The sequence below is a fragment of the Armigeres subalbatus genome, chromosome 2 (assembly GCF_024139115.2).
Source record: "Armigeres subalbatus isolate Guangzhou_Male chromosome 2, GZ_Asu_2, whole genome shotgun sequence".
In the NCBI taxonomy this organism is placed as follows: Eukaryota; Metazoa; Arthropoda; class Insecta; order Diptera; family Culicidae; genus Armigeres; species Armigeres subalbatus.
In genome coordinates this window covers 338,318,747-338,336,705 of record NC_085140.1, presented here as the reverse complement: position 1 = coordinate 338,336,705, position 17,959 = coordinate 338,318,747, and the positions used below count along the sequence as shown (strand labels likewise).

Below are 17,959 nucleotides of genomic sequence, written 5' to 3'. Positions count from 1 at the left end.
AGAACAATTCATGCCCTTCATACAAATTCTATTCCAAATACATGATTTTCGATGATTTTTTCAAAATTGACTAAAGACTATGATACTACTAAACTAAAGACTAAAGACTAAAGATTAAAGACTATACTATACTAAAGACTATTTCAAATGCTAGTAAAAACTCAAAGGTGCAGCCCAATCGGGTTGTACGCAAAGGTGACGTTGAACTACGTAGCTGTATGTAATATACAGGTTTTCGACTTTTCTGTTCGATGAGACCAAAGCAAGCGTGTTTCAAGCCCAGGGTGAATCTATTTTCGTTGTTTATCCTGCTCTCCTGTGATTGAGTGAGATTTTAGACTAACATTTAAAAAGGATGATACAAATATTTTTTTCAAATAAACGAGAATGAATAACACTCTCAAGCGATCACATATCCAAATTTTCAATTAATAAAAACTCGCTAGAGAGTAAGAATCGTTCGATAATTGTATCTTGATTCGAAGCATTATTGGTGAATGCTACTTTTAAACTTTTTCCCTACATAACACCAAAACACAATGCCAAACATTTGATTGAGCTTCATTGTTTACATCAAATTGGTATTAGATTAGTTTGGTTTACATTAAAATAATAATTTTGTGTTGCAAGATTTGAAAAGATATCGCCGATAACAACTCGCCTACTTTTCACACCTGCGAAGTTATAAAATAATAATTTCAAAATCTGGCTGATAGTGTACCGCTGCGCTGCCTTGGCCACTGCTTGACAGTTTGAGAGTTTATTGATAATAATTATCATTCCTTCACGTGAGGAGTCGGACTTTGCATTTCCTCCAGTAGACACCAAGAGCCGAAGAAAGATTACCTAAACGCATTTACTGCAGCAGCGAAAAAGATCGAGCCTCCCGACTGGCATCAATAGACGTAAGCGAGAAATTGCCGTTAAACGCCCCTAAGCTTTTTAGAGAAAACGCGCGTGTAAATTAGCAGGAACCAGTTAAAAGCTCTGTAAGTTGCATTAATTTGACGTCTATGCTAGCTTGAGGTCTCCAGTTGCGAACAAAGGCGCAGCATCCGGAGATGGCGAGATCGATTCTCGATCCGATCTGGGATGTTTTCGGGTGGGAAACATTCTCGACACCCTGGGCGTAGTGTATCCATTGTATTAGCCACACAAGATAATGCAATGGCGGGCAAAGAAAGCTTTAAATTAATAACTAAAGAAATGCTAATAGATCACTAAGTTGAAAAGCAGGCCAAGTTCTAGTTGGAATGTAGTGCTATGGAAGAAGAAGCTTGCAATGCACTTATGAGATTGACTGATTCACCGAAACCAATTCCTAAACTGTTAGCAAGTTTCAGTACTAAATATTATCATACGTATATATTGTAATACACTGGAGTCATTTTTTATGCAGATGATATGGGCCACGTGAATTAAAACAAAGTTAAACCCAGCGTAAATTCCAAAATATGTCTGATTAAACCGTGGAAATTCCGAAATTCGAATGAAGAAAAAATCGCATAAAAAGCGATTAGTGTAAAAATGATCCGCGTAAAAAAACGACTTCAGTGTATGAATGAAGCGTTGACTCTTCCTTGATCGAATGGTCCAAGAAAATTGAAAATCCATCGAGAAATGGCTGAGATATCAACAATCAAAGTCTATCATATTTTCGTGACGTTTTTCGATTTTTTGCAATTTTAAAGTGTTCCCCAATATAGAAAAGACAGACGTAGTTCTACGTCAAAAATTACCTCCTAATGATTTTCGATTAGTAAGGGTGGTAAGTAATTCAGCAACATGATAAAATGAACAAAATTAAAATACGCATCGCTCTTATTGAAAAATTATACAACATTTTAATAGAAGTTTTCTTGAAATAATGGCAAAAAGCACTGCGTAGAAATACATGAATAACTTTCAAATGGCCAAATGACCGCCACATAAATTCTAGCGGAACATAGTTCAAACCAAGACCTTCGATATAACGACATGTGAAGCTTTTTGTTCACGATTGCTCAAAATTTGGTATCAACATGCATAAATAATCAACATATTACGTCCATTCCATATGAAACTCGTGTACGATCTCTCCAAATTCTGCAATATTTAGTAGAATCGTTCTATTCTGACCTTTGTTGTATGGTAAATACTTGTTTAAATCAAATTCAAAAAAAATAAAAATAAAACAGCCTTGCAACATAAATGATTCCCAGTTTACCTAGGAACTATCAAAACACATTTACATAATTGCTTTTGAAAAAAATAAAATTTTGGAATCGTCACACAATCTATTTTGATTGACTTTAGAAAATGGCCATACGGTATGTCCTGCGGACTGTGTCCGATGTGGCCAGATTAAACCCAAGTGTCCCAGGAACTCAAAAATGATCGTACGACAATTCTTCGAAAGCCGACTCCTCGAAAGCAATTTTTCCGAATAAAAATTCCTCGAATGTTTTCCATGGTGCTTGTCTTTTAAAGCAGGCAGATGAAACTCAAAAACAAAAACAAAATCTGCGTCGTGTGACATAAAAGTCATTTGGCATAATACGTTTGAAATATTTTCGAGCTGCGACAAAAGTGAGGGTGTTTATCAAAATGGACGCTTCGCATAATTTCCACCTGTGAATTTATCGTCAATGTGTATGATTTTCGTTCGTTGGCGTAAGGCAAATAGAAAAATAATGCCTTCTTTAATAAAAAGCCTCTGTCCGTTATGAAGGATTTTTTTCAACTTGCGTAGCGCAAAAATGGCCCTCTCTCTTCCTCTACATAGTTACGTAATTTTTTAACATTCTCTAACGCGAAGAAGGAAGCAATACCACCATGAAATAATCGCGTCTGTCCGGTATAAGGTGAATCAATGATATAATGCCTTGTTTAACCTTCCTAATGCATTAGGAAAAAGTTACACATTGTGCATTGGGGTCCATTTGGACCCAAGATTTCATTTCGATCACAAAAACTCAAATTTCAACCGATTTTCGATCTTTAGGCACCAAATGAAAGCTGTAGGTTCCAACAACAAGCCCACGGGGTGATTCATCCAAATTGACCACTCTAGTCCCCGGGGAACCTGTACTAAAGAGGTACTGTTTGAGCTTCTCAAATTGGCACTTAATTATCGAGTTTCGTGTTATGAAACATAAAATTGCTTGCAAATATGTGCTCTGATGTTCCCAACTGTATTTGCTATATTGTATATGCCATTTCTGGACAAATTTATCCCTCGAGCGGTCATCGGAAAGCCCTCTGGAAGATCCGGAACATCCGTATAATTAGCCAATTCTAAAAGTTCATCCCAGAGCTTCGCGATTGATTGATTACCATTCATTCTGGCAAATTGAGGGTGCAATCAATAGTAAATGTCTTCTGTGACCAAATGCCCCAGAAATGGTTCTCCGGAAGATCCGGAACATCCGTAAATTGGCCAATTCCAAAAGTTCATCCCAGAGCTTCGCAATTTTTTGACAATCTTTCATTCTGGCAAATTGTGGGTGCAACAAACAGTTGAAGTGTTCTGTGATCCCTAAATGTCCCAGAAACAATCCTCCGGAAGATCCGGAACATCCGTAAAATGGCCAATTCCAAAAGTTAATCCCAGAGCTCCGCGATTTTTTTGTAACCATTCATTCTGGCAAATTGTGGGTGCAATCAATAGTAAATGTCTTCTGTGACCTCCAAATGCCCCAGTAAGCGGGCTTGGTAGTCATATGGCTACTGCTTCGGCCTCATACGCAGGAGGTCGTGGGTTCAATCCCAGGTCCGTTCCATTCTCCTACTTTGTATCTTTCTCTTTATTTCTCATGTTCTAGCAATCGCTAGAACTGGAAATGGACTTCCATACCGTTTCCATTACTATTCCTATACCTTCAACTTGAGTATTCTAACAGTAATCTGCTAGAATTGGAAATGAACTATAGAGCTCGTTTCCTACATCCAATTAGAAATTCCATCAGCTACCTTCTCCTATCTATCACATCGCAGCTCGTTAACCAAGACGGACCTCTGCCTCTCCAACCCAACCCACAAACGCCAACAAATTCCGCATGAACTCGTGGCAAGTGCAGACGTATATTCGGCTTGCAGTGGGCTAGTGATTGCATCATAATTTCCTCCTCCTTCCCTACATTGACTTGCATTCTGACGTAGCAGGCGCCAGTATGACCTAACAAATGAGATCACCAGTACTTGTACATTGAAGATGTGTGCTAGTCCCAAGCAAACATCTGTTGGTTCCCTGTGCAAGAACAGCTGATCTGGTCATAATGGAGTAGCAACTACGAGCAGTCAATCAAGCTCAAGCTCAAGCTCTGTGACCCCAAAATGCCCCAGAAACGATTCTCCGGAAGATCCGGAACATCCGTAAAATTGCCAATTCTAAAAGTCCATCCTAGAGCTTCGCGAATTTTTAAAACCATTCATTCTGCCAAATTGTGGGTGCAAACAATAGGTAAAGTCTTCTGTGACCCCCAAATGTCCCAGAAACGGTCCTCCGGAAAATCCGGAACATCCGTAAAAGTGGCCAATTCTGAAAGTAAATCCCAGAGCTCCGCGATTTTTTCTGTACCATTCATTCTGGCAAATTGTGGGTGCAATCAATAGGTAAAGTCTTTTGTGACCTCCAAATGCCCAAAAAATAATTCTCCGGAAGAACCTGAACATCCGTAAAATGTCCAATTTAAAAGTTCATCTCAGAGCTTCGTGATTTTTTCGTAAGCATCTATTCTGACAAATTGTACGTGCAATAACTAGTGAAAGTCTTCAGTGACCTCCAAATGTCCCAGAAAAGGTCCTTCGGTAGGTCTGGAACATCCGTAAAAATGGTCAATTCCAAAAGTTCGTCCCAGAGCTTTGTATTGTTTTTATAATAATACTAGTCGACCCGGCAGACGTTGTCCTGCGTAGTAGGCGAAAGTGTTGTTGCCCATGCGAAATTTCCTTACGATTCTTAATTTTAGTTTTCCACGATTTACTCAACCTTACTCGTAATTTTTGCATGAGGAAATATCATATAAACCCGTCGGAAACGATAACGAACATATTTGCTGAAGGAATGAAGACAATCCATCCAGTCGTTTTCGAGTTATGCGGATACGAACACAGACCATTTCATTTTTATATATAAGATATTCCGGCAAATTTTGGATGCAATCAATAATAAAAATCTTCTGTGACCTCCAAGATGCCACAAAAACGGTCCTCCAGAAGATACGGAACATCCGTGAAAGTGGCCATTCCAAAAGTTCACCCTAGAGCATAGCATTTTTTTCGTAATCATCCATTCTGGTGAATTGTGAGTGCAATCAATAGTGAAAGTCTTCTGTGGTCTACAAATGTCGCAGAAACAATAAAAAGTGGACAATGCCAAAACTTCAGCACAGTGATTTTTTTCGTAACCTCTCCTTCTGGCAAATTAATACGGAAAGTCTTCTGTGACCACCAAGTGTTTAAGAAACGGTCCTCCGGAAGATCCAGTTCATTCGTCAAAGTGCTCAATTCCAAAAGAGTATCTTAGAGCACCGCGATTATTTCATAACCACCTATCCTGGCGAATTGTTTTTGCAATCAATAATAAAAGTTTTCGGTACTGTACGGTAATGGTACTCCGGAAGATCCGGGACATCCGTGAATGTGGCCAATTCGTAAAAGAATTCACGGAGGAACTTCCGGATTCATACTTCGTTTAAAATTTCTGGAGGAACATGATGAACTTCTAGAGAGATTTGCGGAAGAACTCTCAGAGTTCTCAGAACTTCTAGAGGAATGCCTTTAGAAACTTTCCGAGGGATTACTTGATGAGCTTCCGAAGAGATTACCGGAGGAACTTATGGACGAACGGAGGAAGTTCTAGAAGAGCTTCCCGAGGAGCTTCAGGAGAAGCTTCGAAGGAATTCAAGGAGGAACGCCACCACGCCGCCGTCACTGGCTAATGATGATCTGTTACGCTCATTGTTGGATTTGGCTTCTTTTACGGATGTTCCGGATTTTACGAAGGAATTTTTATTATTGATAAGAAAATTATTTTGAGCTATCAGTAGAATGTCTTTACTTGTCATCAGACTAGTTTGTACAATTCCATTTGATTCCACCAATTGATTTGACTCCATTATGTGATTTGACAGATACGTATTTCGACCTTATCAGTAAGGCCGTCTGCAGGGTCTCGTACTTGACTCGACTTTTATTATTACCATTGCATATATCGGAAGATTTTTGCTATTGATTGCGTACATAATTCACCCATATGAATGAAAGCGAAAATTAGCAAAGCTGTGGGATGAAGTTTTGGAATTGACCATTTTCACTGATATTCCTGATATCCCGGAGGACAGTTTTGTGCACGTTAAGACGTCCTAGAAAATTCCTACTAGTGGAGAGTGGGTTGACTCGATCCCTTTTCTGATTTCCGATGTATCAAAACCAAAAATTAATAAACATTCGCGATTTCCACACAGACTCTCTAAGAATTAAACCTCATATTGAGGCAATCCAAATATTCTAAAACTTTATATATTCAAATCCAAATATTCTAAAACTTTGATGGAATGTTGACATTTTCATCAGTACAGATCATTAAGCATATTTATGGTTTTGTGCTGTGAATAAACGAAAGCATTTCGTCATTGTTATGAAAAGTTGTTCAAATTTTGCGTGGCCAATAAAACAACCTTTGGGAAAGTCAAAAACATGGGATGGTCAGAAAAAGTTCCATTACGGGCAGAACATGTCGGATATACATCCCCGAGTTGTCCAATCACAGTATTAGGTAGTTTCAACAGCATAGACTAAAGATTCAGTCGGCTATACCCACCAGTACAATCCGGAATAATTCCGGGACCAATCTTAATTTTGAGTCACTTGTCATAATCTAGAAACAAATCAGGTTCTCTTAAGAACAAATTATACAAATCTGTTCAGAAACACCAGAGATATTAATTATTAATTTTTTAAATTAATTTTTACCCCTACCGTCAGACACATACCTTATAAGGGTTAAATGACAAAAATTAAAAACAATACGTAACCACACTAATATCATATTTCAACTTTAATTTAGGATGTACGATTCTTTTTTTACACGGATTATTTTCAGACGGGTTTTTACACGGATTCTCAAAATAACACAGACTTTTTTGGCACGGTTTCTCGAAATACCACCAATTTTTTTTAGACGGATTTTTTTAACACGGGACGCATCACACGTGAAAAAAAAGAATCGGGTGTACATGATTTCATTTTTCTGTTCTAAAAATGTGTGTTGCGAACTGAGCAGAAAAGTGAATAATACGTGATCACCCTAAAACAAACATCAAGGATGGCTTTTAATGATAGGTGTTAAACAAATTACTGTGTTCTATAAGCTTTTAATTGTGGCACAATTAAGATATCATGCCATCAAACAGGTGTACGCATTTAGATTCCATGAATAAAAATCTGTACACTGTGGACGGGAGATTCGAATTTATTCAATTAGTATTGTAAAACAAGTTTGCATAACTAATAGTTGATGAATGTGTCACATAAGAGAAATAGAGACCCGAGTCAAGCAGAACATCCCGAGTAGACGAAAATAGCTCAATAATATCAAATGTTGATAAGATAGCAAAATGTGATATTAACATGATTGATATAAGAGATAAAAGATCAGGCGACAATACCAATATTTTGTACTAAAATATCATAAGGAGATCAAGTTATGCTATTTGTAAGCAGTGATCAATATCATGTGCCATTAGTTTGTTCTTATCCATAGCATATCTTGATATTTAAATGATATTTCGGTGCAATTTTTTGATATTGTTGCCTGTTTTTTTTATCTCTTATATCAATCAAATACATATCATGTTTAGTTATTGTGTTCATGGCTTCTGCCCGGGATATAACAAACATTGTTAGTTGGATAAGAATTGTAAATTGTAATAGCTGATAGCGAGAATGAAGCATAAAGCCCAAGAGGTGAGCCAGCCTTGGACTGAACGCCTTTTAAATAAAGACAATAATTATAATAATGAAGCATAAAACTGAGAAATTTCTGAGACAAGATATTATAATAGTACGTACGAAAATAACGTAATGGTAAAATTGCCAATTTTCAACATCTCTTTTCGTACCTTTTGATATATTGTTCAGTGGACATGTACCAGAGATAAAATATGATATTTTATCTATTTGTCAGCTACCAAGTTATATAACTCTCATGGAGTTGTAATGGTATTTTAATAAGCTTGAGCAAGACTTGTTTCCTTTGTCATTCGCTCGAGAGTGTCAAAGTTACCTTTTTCATGGGACACAGGAAATTTAATAAAAAAAATATTTTTTAGATGACCAACTGAACTGAAACTGTACTGTGAATCTTTACTTCTGATATGATAATAAAGCTAACACTTGCAAGTCTATTATCTTTCTTATAGTATGATTGAACAGCGTAAAAGGAAATGAATAATTTCCGAAAAAAGACCAATTTGCATATATTTTGTATTTAAAAAATAAATGGCGTACCTTTCACGTTTTCAATACTTTAGGGGTTGTTCACTAATTACATAAGCATATTATGGGGATAGGGGACTATCTGTCATTTTCTTACTCTTCATATAAACAAAACATAGTTTGTATGGAAAAAATCTTATAAGGGGGGAAAGGAGGGGGTCTGAAAAAACAAGAAAAAATGCTTACGTAATTATTGAACGACCCCTTACGTAGGTGATATTCAATTTAATATTAAGTTCATCACTGCGAAAGGATTACTGTTCTAATCAAAATAGGGGAACGGTTCGGCACTTCATTCCATAGCTCCTATTTGCATCCCATCAAAAATAAAGCAATGAAAAGAAATTTGTTTCTCATTTTTGTGATTTTTTTCAGCAGTGAGCACGCGTGTTACCAAAAGAAGCGACGAAATTGGTGCTGTATTTCTTTGTTTTGTGATGAGATGAATATATGTTCAGTGAGAAAACGGAACAGTTCCCCTACCTTTCTACTACAAATGACATGAAGACTTCGCCCTTAGGCGGAAAGGTCCGTCTCATCTGCATACAACATTTATTAACACCTCGGTGGTAAATTAGGTAAGTGTGAAAATGTTATACAATATGGGTCCCAGTATGCTACCTTGGGGAACACCAACTATTACAAATAATACATCAGATTTCGAATTCTGATAGTATACCTGCAGTGGGTGATCTAATCAATAATTTTGGATCAGTTTAATAATGTACAGACGAAAACTGAAATATGTCAATTTTACCGTCAAACCTTCATGTCAAATGCGTTTTATATATCAAGTAGAGCAACTCCAGTCGAATGTTCATCAGTAAATATTGAATTGTCATTAATATGAACCATCATTCTATTCAAAGTAAACTGTTCAAACAGTTTGCTTATTGGAGACAGTTTGAAAAAAAAAATGTTTTTTAGAATCAAACGTCAAGTACGAAAAGGACTAAATTAATAATTGTTCCATTGGTAATGTTTGACTGACTCTTATTTTTTTTTTAAACAATACGTACAATACAATACAATACGTACAAAATTTACAACATACAATCAGTTCGTTACTACACTCACCTCTAATCGCACCCGATCGGGATCACTTTTGACGGTTGGTGTCCTCCCTGGACACTTCCGAAAGGATGATTCCTTCGTATTATGCTGCTGACCACCGACCATCGCGCCGTTCCTGTGATGATTCTGCTGCTGCTGCGATGATTGATGATTATGCGATGACTGCTGCTGCTGCTTGGAACTTTTCACTTTCAACATCTGCTCCCGATCGCTGGTCAGTAGCAGATCTGGCGGTGCACTGCAGGCGGACGGCGCTCGGACCGGGTAGATCAGCTCCTCCGAGTCGGTCGCGCATTCTTGGAGCACTGCAAAGTAACGAACGAAAAAAGAAGACAGGGAAAAAAGCATTGATTAGTGATCGCGGTCCGGGTTGATAAATTGTGGATCATTTTATGAACAGTGGTGCGAACAACGATTATGAGACCGACGAAGAAACCAGCTGGTCTGGAACCGGGGGAAAGGATAATACGTGTCAGCTGGTGATCAATAACTGCCGACCGACGAATTCTACAGCGAAGTAGAGGCTCGACAGCTGTGGACTGATTATTTGCGTTTGATGCGCCGGAGTGGCGAATCCACATATGACTTCAATAGAATATTTCGGCTTGTGTATCTCGGCTCTTCTAAGGGGTTTGCATTTTGTGTCACACCCAAAGGGTCATTAATTTCTAACAGGCACATTTAGTCTAACACCGATTCGGACCGATTTGTGCCAAAGTATTTCTCCTTTCATGTCACCTCTTTGATGTGAGTAAGGAATTCACTCAAAAGCGACCAGCCTGCGGCGTTTTAGACATGCTCGCTCATCCCGTGCGCGCCCGCCAAACCGCAAAAGTCGATTCATCTTTCACAAAGAGCAAAGTGCTGAGCAGACCAAAGGAAAGACAACATGCTTTTCCATTTTTTTCTCCTTCACTGCCGAAACCAGTTCACCACGCGCGTCTTCGTCTGTGTCGTCGCCGGCCGCCATCGTTTGTGATAAATGATACTATTAAAGAACATGTGGCGTTGCTGTGCGCTTCAAGAGTGCTACGCCGCCGCCGCCGCAACCACGCCGCCAACCAGTCTTGTTGTCATTAAAAGCAAGCATTAGGTTGAAAAATCGTTTGGCGAACAACAGTGAATGCACTTCAAGTGGGCCGATTGGAAATCCGTGTCATGGAGAAAAATCGCAGCACTACATTTGGTTTTGGGGAAATAATAAATTTGGGTGCTGGTGGAAACGCCATTATTATAAAAAGCTGAAGAAATACTACTTGGAATATGTTGTCATTTTTGGTTTACATCCATGTGTACATTTGGAGCTTGCACGCCTAAAACATGTTTGCAGTTATGTGAATCCAAATTAATTCACACTATATTGAAAAACTAAATCATTTAGTTTTCATATCAATTAATTTCATTAGGCATTTAGGATTACTTACTGCTAAAATGCTTAAAAATATTGTAAGAAAAATTTGCTTTAATGATTTTTGTTTTTTTCCTTCCCAGAACATTCTGATCACGTGGTTTGTTAATTTGTGCACCCCAAACATCGGCTTCTAGAAATATAGACAGGTTTCCGTCCTTCCCAGCTGCTGTTTCTCATCTCTGAAACGTAGAAAAAGAACCACAGCACGGCCAATAAATTACAATGTTTATTATGTTCTTGCAGATTTCCGAAAACCCTTAAGGCTCCTCATGCGTAAAAAAAATATACGTTCTAAGATTTAGATAGTAATACCTTTAGACCACTGACATTGGTTCTTAAGTATAAGACTCCCTTACTATTATTTGCATGAAAATATTCTCCTAATTTGGAAAACATCGCATAACCCTCCATCAAATTAAATACAGAAACAAATCCAGAGTTAATCCGCAATTGTAAAAAAATGTCATTTTTATTTGCTTTGTTTTGTACCCGTTAAATTTTCTTCACCTCAATAAAACGATGCCACTATGCCAACAACGTCGGGTCACTGCTGATGCATCAACCGTTTACGTTTTACATTTCTCCATTTCAACACATTTGTTGAAAGTTGTTAGATTTTCAACATCCATGGTGGCACTCCCACGGCCATCACACCTCCCACAGTCGTCTTTGAATGGCAGCAAAGAAAACACAAAACGAATTCTGGAAATGCATTGCAATCCACCTCAGAAAAATGACATTGTGAGACGGATTTTAATTTCACACTTGGTCTGGTTGCATCGCATGTTTTGCACCCGCACGCCAAATATCTGCTGCCATCGCATCGTTATTCGGACTCAGAGCAGTGTTTCAGTGCAAGATGGGTAACATGCTCCGATTGCATATGCCAAGAATTTTACCCTGACGCTTGACATACCAAAATAAGTGGGAACCAGCGGAATTAAAACGTTGAGATTCGTGTGACTAACTTGAACAATACCTTAAAGCAAACTAGATATCCTTTATATAATGATAATTTTTCATGATCGATAGCGCTTTTATTTGAATGGAGAAAATCTCACTCACTTTTTTGTTTTTCATGGAAGTCGTTCCTTTTTCGGAACCTGTCCACAAGCATTAATTCACCCAATGGATTCCTTCGAATTTCCTTGGGAAATTCCTTCAAATTTCCTTGGGAAATTCCTTCGAATTTCCTTGGGAAATTCCTTCGAATTTTCTTGGGAAATTCCTTCGAATTTCCTTGAGAAATTCCTTCGAATTTCCTTGGGAAATTGCTTCGAATTTCCTTGGGAAATTGCTTCGAATTTCCTTGGGAAATTGCTTCGAATTTCCTTGGGAAATTGCTTCGAATTTCCTTGGGAAATTGCTTCGAATTTCCTTGGGAAATTGCTTCGAATTTCCTTGGGAAATTGCTTCGAATTTCCTTGAGAAATTGCTTCGAATTTCCTTGAGAAATTGCTTCGAATTTCCTTGGGAAATTCCTTCGAATTTCCTTGGGAAATTCCATACGAATTTCCTTGGGAAATTGCTTCGAATTTCCTTGGGAAATTCCTTCGAATTCCTTAGGAAATTGCTTCCAATTTCCTTGGGAAATTGCTTCGAATTTCCTTGGAAAATTGCTTGAATTTCCTTGAGAAATTGCTTCGAATTTCCTTGGGAAATTGCTTCAATTTCCTTTGAAATTGCTTCGAATTTCCTTGGGAAATTGCTTCCAATTTCCTTGGGAAATTGCTTCAATTTCCTTGGGAAATTCCTTGAATTTCCCTTGGGAAATTGCTTGAATTTCCTTGAGAAATTGCTTCGAATTTTCGTGGGAAATTGCTTCAAACTTACGTGGGAAATTGCTTCGAATTTCCATGGGAAATTGCTTCAAATTTCCATGGGAAATTGCTTCAATTTTTTTCCGTTGGAAATTGCATCGAATTTCCGTGGGAAATTGCTTCAATTTCCTTGGGAAATTGCTTCAATTTCCTTGGGAAATTCCTTGAATTTCCCTTGGGCAATTCCTTGAATTTCCTTGGGAAATTCCTTCGAATTTCCTTGGGAAATTCCTTCGAATTTCCTTGGGAAATTCCTTCGAATTTCCTTGGGAAATTCCTTCGAATTTCCTTGGGAAATTCCATACGAATTTCCTTGGGAAATTCCATACGAATTTCCTTGGGAAATTCCATACGAATTTCCTTGGGAAATTCCATACGAATTTCCTTGGGAAATTCCATATGAACTTTCTTGGAAAATTCCATACGAATTTCCTTGGGAAATTGCTTCGAATTTCCTTGGGAAATTGCTTCGAATTTCCTTGGGAAATTGCTTCGAATTTCCTTGGGAAATTGCTTCGAATTTCCTTGGGAAATTGCTTCGAATTTCCTTGGGAAATTCCTTCGAATTTCCACGGGAAATTCCTTCGAATTTCCACGGGAAATTCCTTCGAATTTCCTTGGGAAATTCCTTCGAATTTTCACGTGAAATTCCTTCGAATTTCCTCGGGAAATTCCTTCGAATTTCCTCGGGAAATTCCTTCGAATTTCCTCGGGAAATTCCTTCGAATTTCCTCGGGAAATTCCTTCGAATTCACTTGGGAAATTCCTTCGAATTCACTTGGGAAATTCCTTCGAATTCACTTGGGAAATTCCTTCGAATTCACTTGGGAAATTCCTTCGAATTCACTTGGGAAATTCCTTCGAATCTCCGTGGGAAATTGCTTCGAATTTCCATGGAAAATTACTTGGAATTTCCGTGGGAAATTACTTCGAATTTCCGTGGGAAATTCCTTCAATTCCTTGGGAAATTCCTTCAATTCCTTGGGAAATTCCTTCGAATTTTCTTGAAATTCCTTCGAATTTCCTTGGGAAATTGCTTCGAATTTCCTTGGGAAATTGCTTCGAATTTCCTTGGGAAATTCCTACGAATTTCCTTGGGAAATTCCTTCGAATTTCCTTGGGAAATTCCTTCGAATTTCCTTGGGAAATTCCATACGAATTTCCTTGGGAAATTCCATACGAATTACCTTGGGAAATTCCATACGAATTTCCTTGGGAAATTCCATATGAACTTTCTTGGAAAATTCCATACGAATTTCCTTGGGAAATTCCTTCGAATTTCCTTGGGAAATTACTTCGAGTTTCCATGGGAAATTCCTTCTAATTTCCTTGGAAAATTCCTTCGAATTTCCTTGGGAAATTCCTTCGAATTTCCTTGGGAAATTCCTTCGAAATTACTTCGAATTTCATTAGAAAATTCCTTCGAATTTCCTTGGGAAAAAAATTCCTTCGAATTTTCTTGGGAAATTCCTTCGAATTTCCTTGGGAAATTCCTTCGAATTTCTTTGGGAAATTCCTTCGAATTTCCTTGGGAAATTCCTTAGAATTTCCTTGGGAAATTCCTTCGAATTTCCTAAGGAATTATTTCGAATGTCCTTGGGAAATTGCTTCGAATTTCCTAAGGAAATTCCCTACGAATTTTCTTGGAAAAGTCCCTGCGAATTTCCTTGAGAAATTCCCTACGAATTTCCTTGGGAAATTCCCTACGAATTTCCTTGGGAATTTACGAATTATCCTTGGGAATTTACGAAAATACGAATTCCCTTGAGAAATTCCCTACGAATTTCCTTGGGAAATTCTCTACGAATTTCCTTGGGAAATTCTTTATGAATTTCCTTGGGAAATTCCCTACGAATTTCCTTGGGAAATTCCCTACGAATTTCCTTGGGAAATTCCCTACGAATTTCCTTGGGAAATTCCCTACGAATTTCCTTGGGAAATTCCCTACGAATTTCCTTGGGAAATTCCCACGAATTTCCTTGGGAAATTCCCACGAATTTCCTTGGGAAATTCCCACGAATTTCCTTGGGAAATTCCCACGAATTTCCTTGGGAAATTCCCACGAATTTCCTTGGGAAATTCCCACGAATTTCCTTGGGAAATTCCTTCGGTTTTCCTTGGGAAATTCCTTCGAATTTCCTTGGGAAATTCCTTCGAATTTCCTTTGGAAATTTCTTTGAATTAATAAGCCCGGATTAAGCGAATGGTGGATGCCATCTCTTTTTATAAAGTAGGCGCTTGCTCGTATTAGGGCAATGCTAGATGTGATCTTCTCTTTAAAAGAAGGCATTTGCCCAGCATAAGGCGATGGCGCATATGACCTCTTTATTAAAAGTAGGCACTCACTCGGATTAAGGCAATGGTGGATGTGATCAATTCGAAAATTAACCGTTTGCCCAGATTAAGGCAATGGTGAATGTGATCCCTTCTTTAAAAATAGGCCCTTGCTCGAAATACGACAATTGTGGATGTGATCTCTTCTTAAAATTAAGACTTTTGCCCGGCATAAGGCGATGGTGGATGTGATTCTTTCTTTAGAAGGGATTTCTTCTATAAAATGAGTGCTTGGCAGGATTAAGGAAATGATGGGCACAATCTTTTTTTTATGTAGTCGCTTGCTCGGATTAAGACTATGGTGGATGTGATATTTTCTTCAAAAGAAGGCGTTTGCTCGTCATAAGCAAGGTGATGGAGGAAGTGATTCCTTCTTTGAAAGTAGGCGTTGTCCGGAATCAAGCAAGGGAATCAAGATTTTTTTTTTAGTGTAGGCGTTTTCCGGGATTAAGTCAATGACGGATGTGATCCCTCCTCGTAAGTAGTTCTGCCGCTTCGTTTGTCCGAAAAATGTCTATCATCAGTCCAAATCTATCAGAACATATCCTCGATCTACTCTAACTATGTAAAAAAGCACATCAAATAACCCTTTCCCTTCAACAGTTCCAAATTATGCCAAATGACCCACTTTTTTGTTGTAGTTCAAATTCATGCCAAATGTCCGTTATGTCAAATGACCATTATGCCAAATGACCTTCAAGTCAAATGACCTTATGCCAAATGGTGTTATGCCAAATGATTTTATGCCAAATGACCCAGACCCCTCTTCGTCACGCTTTTTGTATTATTTCTTCAAAAAAATTGTACGGATCGTCACGCTTCTCGAAACAACAATATCGCCCCTCCACCGTATAACGTTACGTACTTTGTGGATAGACTTTATGACAATTTCATTGTGAAACTCAAGACTAGACAATTAAGGAATGGGTTTATTTTCAAAATTTAAATAAAACTATTAATTTAATACCCTCCTATAAGTGGAAAAACAGCTCCTTAATTCAAAATCAATTTTCATAAATTTCAAGGGGCTAAAAATACCCTATTATTGATAGCCTATAATGATTGATTTCATTCAGGTTATTGAAATTATTTTTACACAAATTCTACCACTATTATATTGGAAAATTTATCAAAGACAAGCAATTGTTTGAATCACAAAGCGATTGTGTTAAATTGATTTTTTGAATTAGGTTCAAGCAGACTCGTGCATCAGACATAATTATTCGTTTTGTTCCGCCTTTCTAACATGTACGCGGAAACGAAAAGTTCAATTTAGTTGGTTACATTCAAAATTGCTCTTTTTGATCAAATATCGATGATCAAATACAAAAACATACAGGCAACTTAGACAACTTTTCTAGCAATGATAACAAAACGGAATAAGTGAACTTTAGTCCAAATTGTTAATAAAATGGAATAAATATCATACATATTAAGCACTTATCGCATAATTCCTTGATGGTTCATAACATAGAGGAAGCCTTTGTCCTCCAATCTAGAACTTTACAAACGTATTATAGAATTACCTTTTAAAATTGTAAGAGTATAAATAACCGTTTAAGGACATGGTTGAAAGTGGCGATAGTTGTCAGCTTTTGACCTCGTTATTTCACGAGTACGTTCCGAGCAACTCGTTCAATATATCAAATTGGCTGCTTGTTTCACCTAAAATTTACACATCATTCGTTAAATACTTTGGGAAATTACCCAGCTAGCTCACGTCACACAGCACTACCCGGCCAGTAGCATTGGGCCATTCTCCTATGAAATGACGTGTTAGCCAGGCAAGATTTATGAACTCCCATCTACCCCACATCGTGAGCCGGAGGGGAGGCCATAGACGTGCACCTCAGCAACGGCCTGTCAGCCAGCTCTGTCGATCAGCGGTGGCCCAGCGACGTAAGCTGCTTGCTTGTTTTTCGTCACTAACGTTCTCGAATTGCAGCGGTTGCAGCAAAAAAAAAGCAATCCATCTAAAAGCGATGGCGTGTTGAAGGGTATTATTCGTAGTAAAAACAACTTCCCATGGCAAAATGAGCAGTCAAATAAAAACCAGGCGAAAAACCGTGCTCCCCAATGACCAGAGTCGTACGTTTCAAAGGAGAAATTTCCTTTCGGATAGCATGGGGAGAGAAAAGCAACGAAAATCCAATAATAAAGTTCCTCGAACTCTTTTCCCCATTGGTAGGTATCCAATATCCGGATTCTTATTGGCGGCGCTTGCCAACCAACTTCCATGCCCAGCGCGGAGTGACGAGTGCTTTGTGCCTTTGATCCGCTTAGATCCGATTTGCTCTCTTTGTTTTTGAGTTTTCCTCTTTGATTGCGAAAGAGTTGCTCCCCTTCTCGATATGTCCAGCACCGATGCAGTACCATCATGGGTGATAAAAACAACAACAAAAAGCGAATGTTTGTATTCTGAAGTAAGCGGCTTTCGCGCGCGTTTTCCATGGATTTTCTCACGGGTATGTAGCAGGGGGGTTTCCCAATATTTGATCGATTTAGAAAGTATTGGATTCTATGGAGTCGAATACTAAATTTAAATTCAATTCTGACGTTCTCGTGAAACTGAATGGGAATTCCGAGAGGATTTCAACAACAAATTCTAAAAATATATCAACTTCATTTACAAGCCTCATAAATCAAAGACTGTAACACCTATGCTTAAATACATACACCCACTTTGTAATCCACTAGTGGAAGTGTGATGCTACGAAAACAAGGCGAGCGACACTCTCCGCATGAGGGCCCTCCCCACATCAGCGCTGTTGTGTCGCTACTCGATAGAGCTGTCGTTCACTGTGCGGTTTTCTTCGGAATTAGAACATCAAACGAGGCCAAA

The 17,959-nt window shown here is 38.2% G+C and overlaps 1 protein-coding gene across 10 annotated transcripts in view; it reads right to left on the bottom strand.

Annotated features, from left to right (window-relative positions):
- Positions 1 to 17,959, bottom strand: part of LOC134212828 (protein naked cuticle homolog) — a 181,020-nt gene that overhangs the window by 22,234 nt on the left and 140,827 nt on the right. For all 10 annotated transcript variants that reach the window (XM_062691047.1, XM_062691037.1, XM_062691038.1 and 7 more), the window contains exon 3: positions 9,556 to 9,857. In XM_062691047.1, coding sequence (XP_062547031.1) covers positions 9,556 to 9,857 — 302 coding nt within the window. The remainder of the gene's footprint in view (positions 1 to 9,555; positions 9,858 to 17,959) is intronic.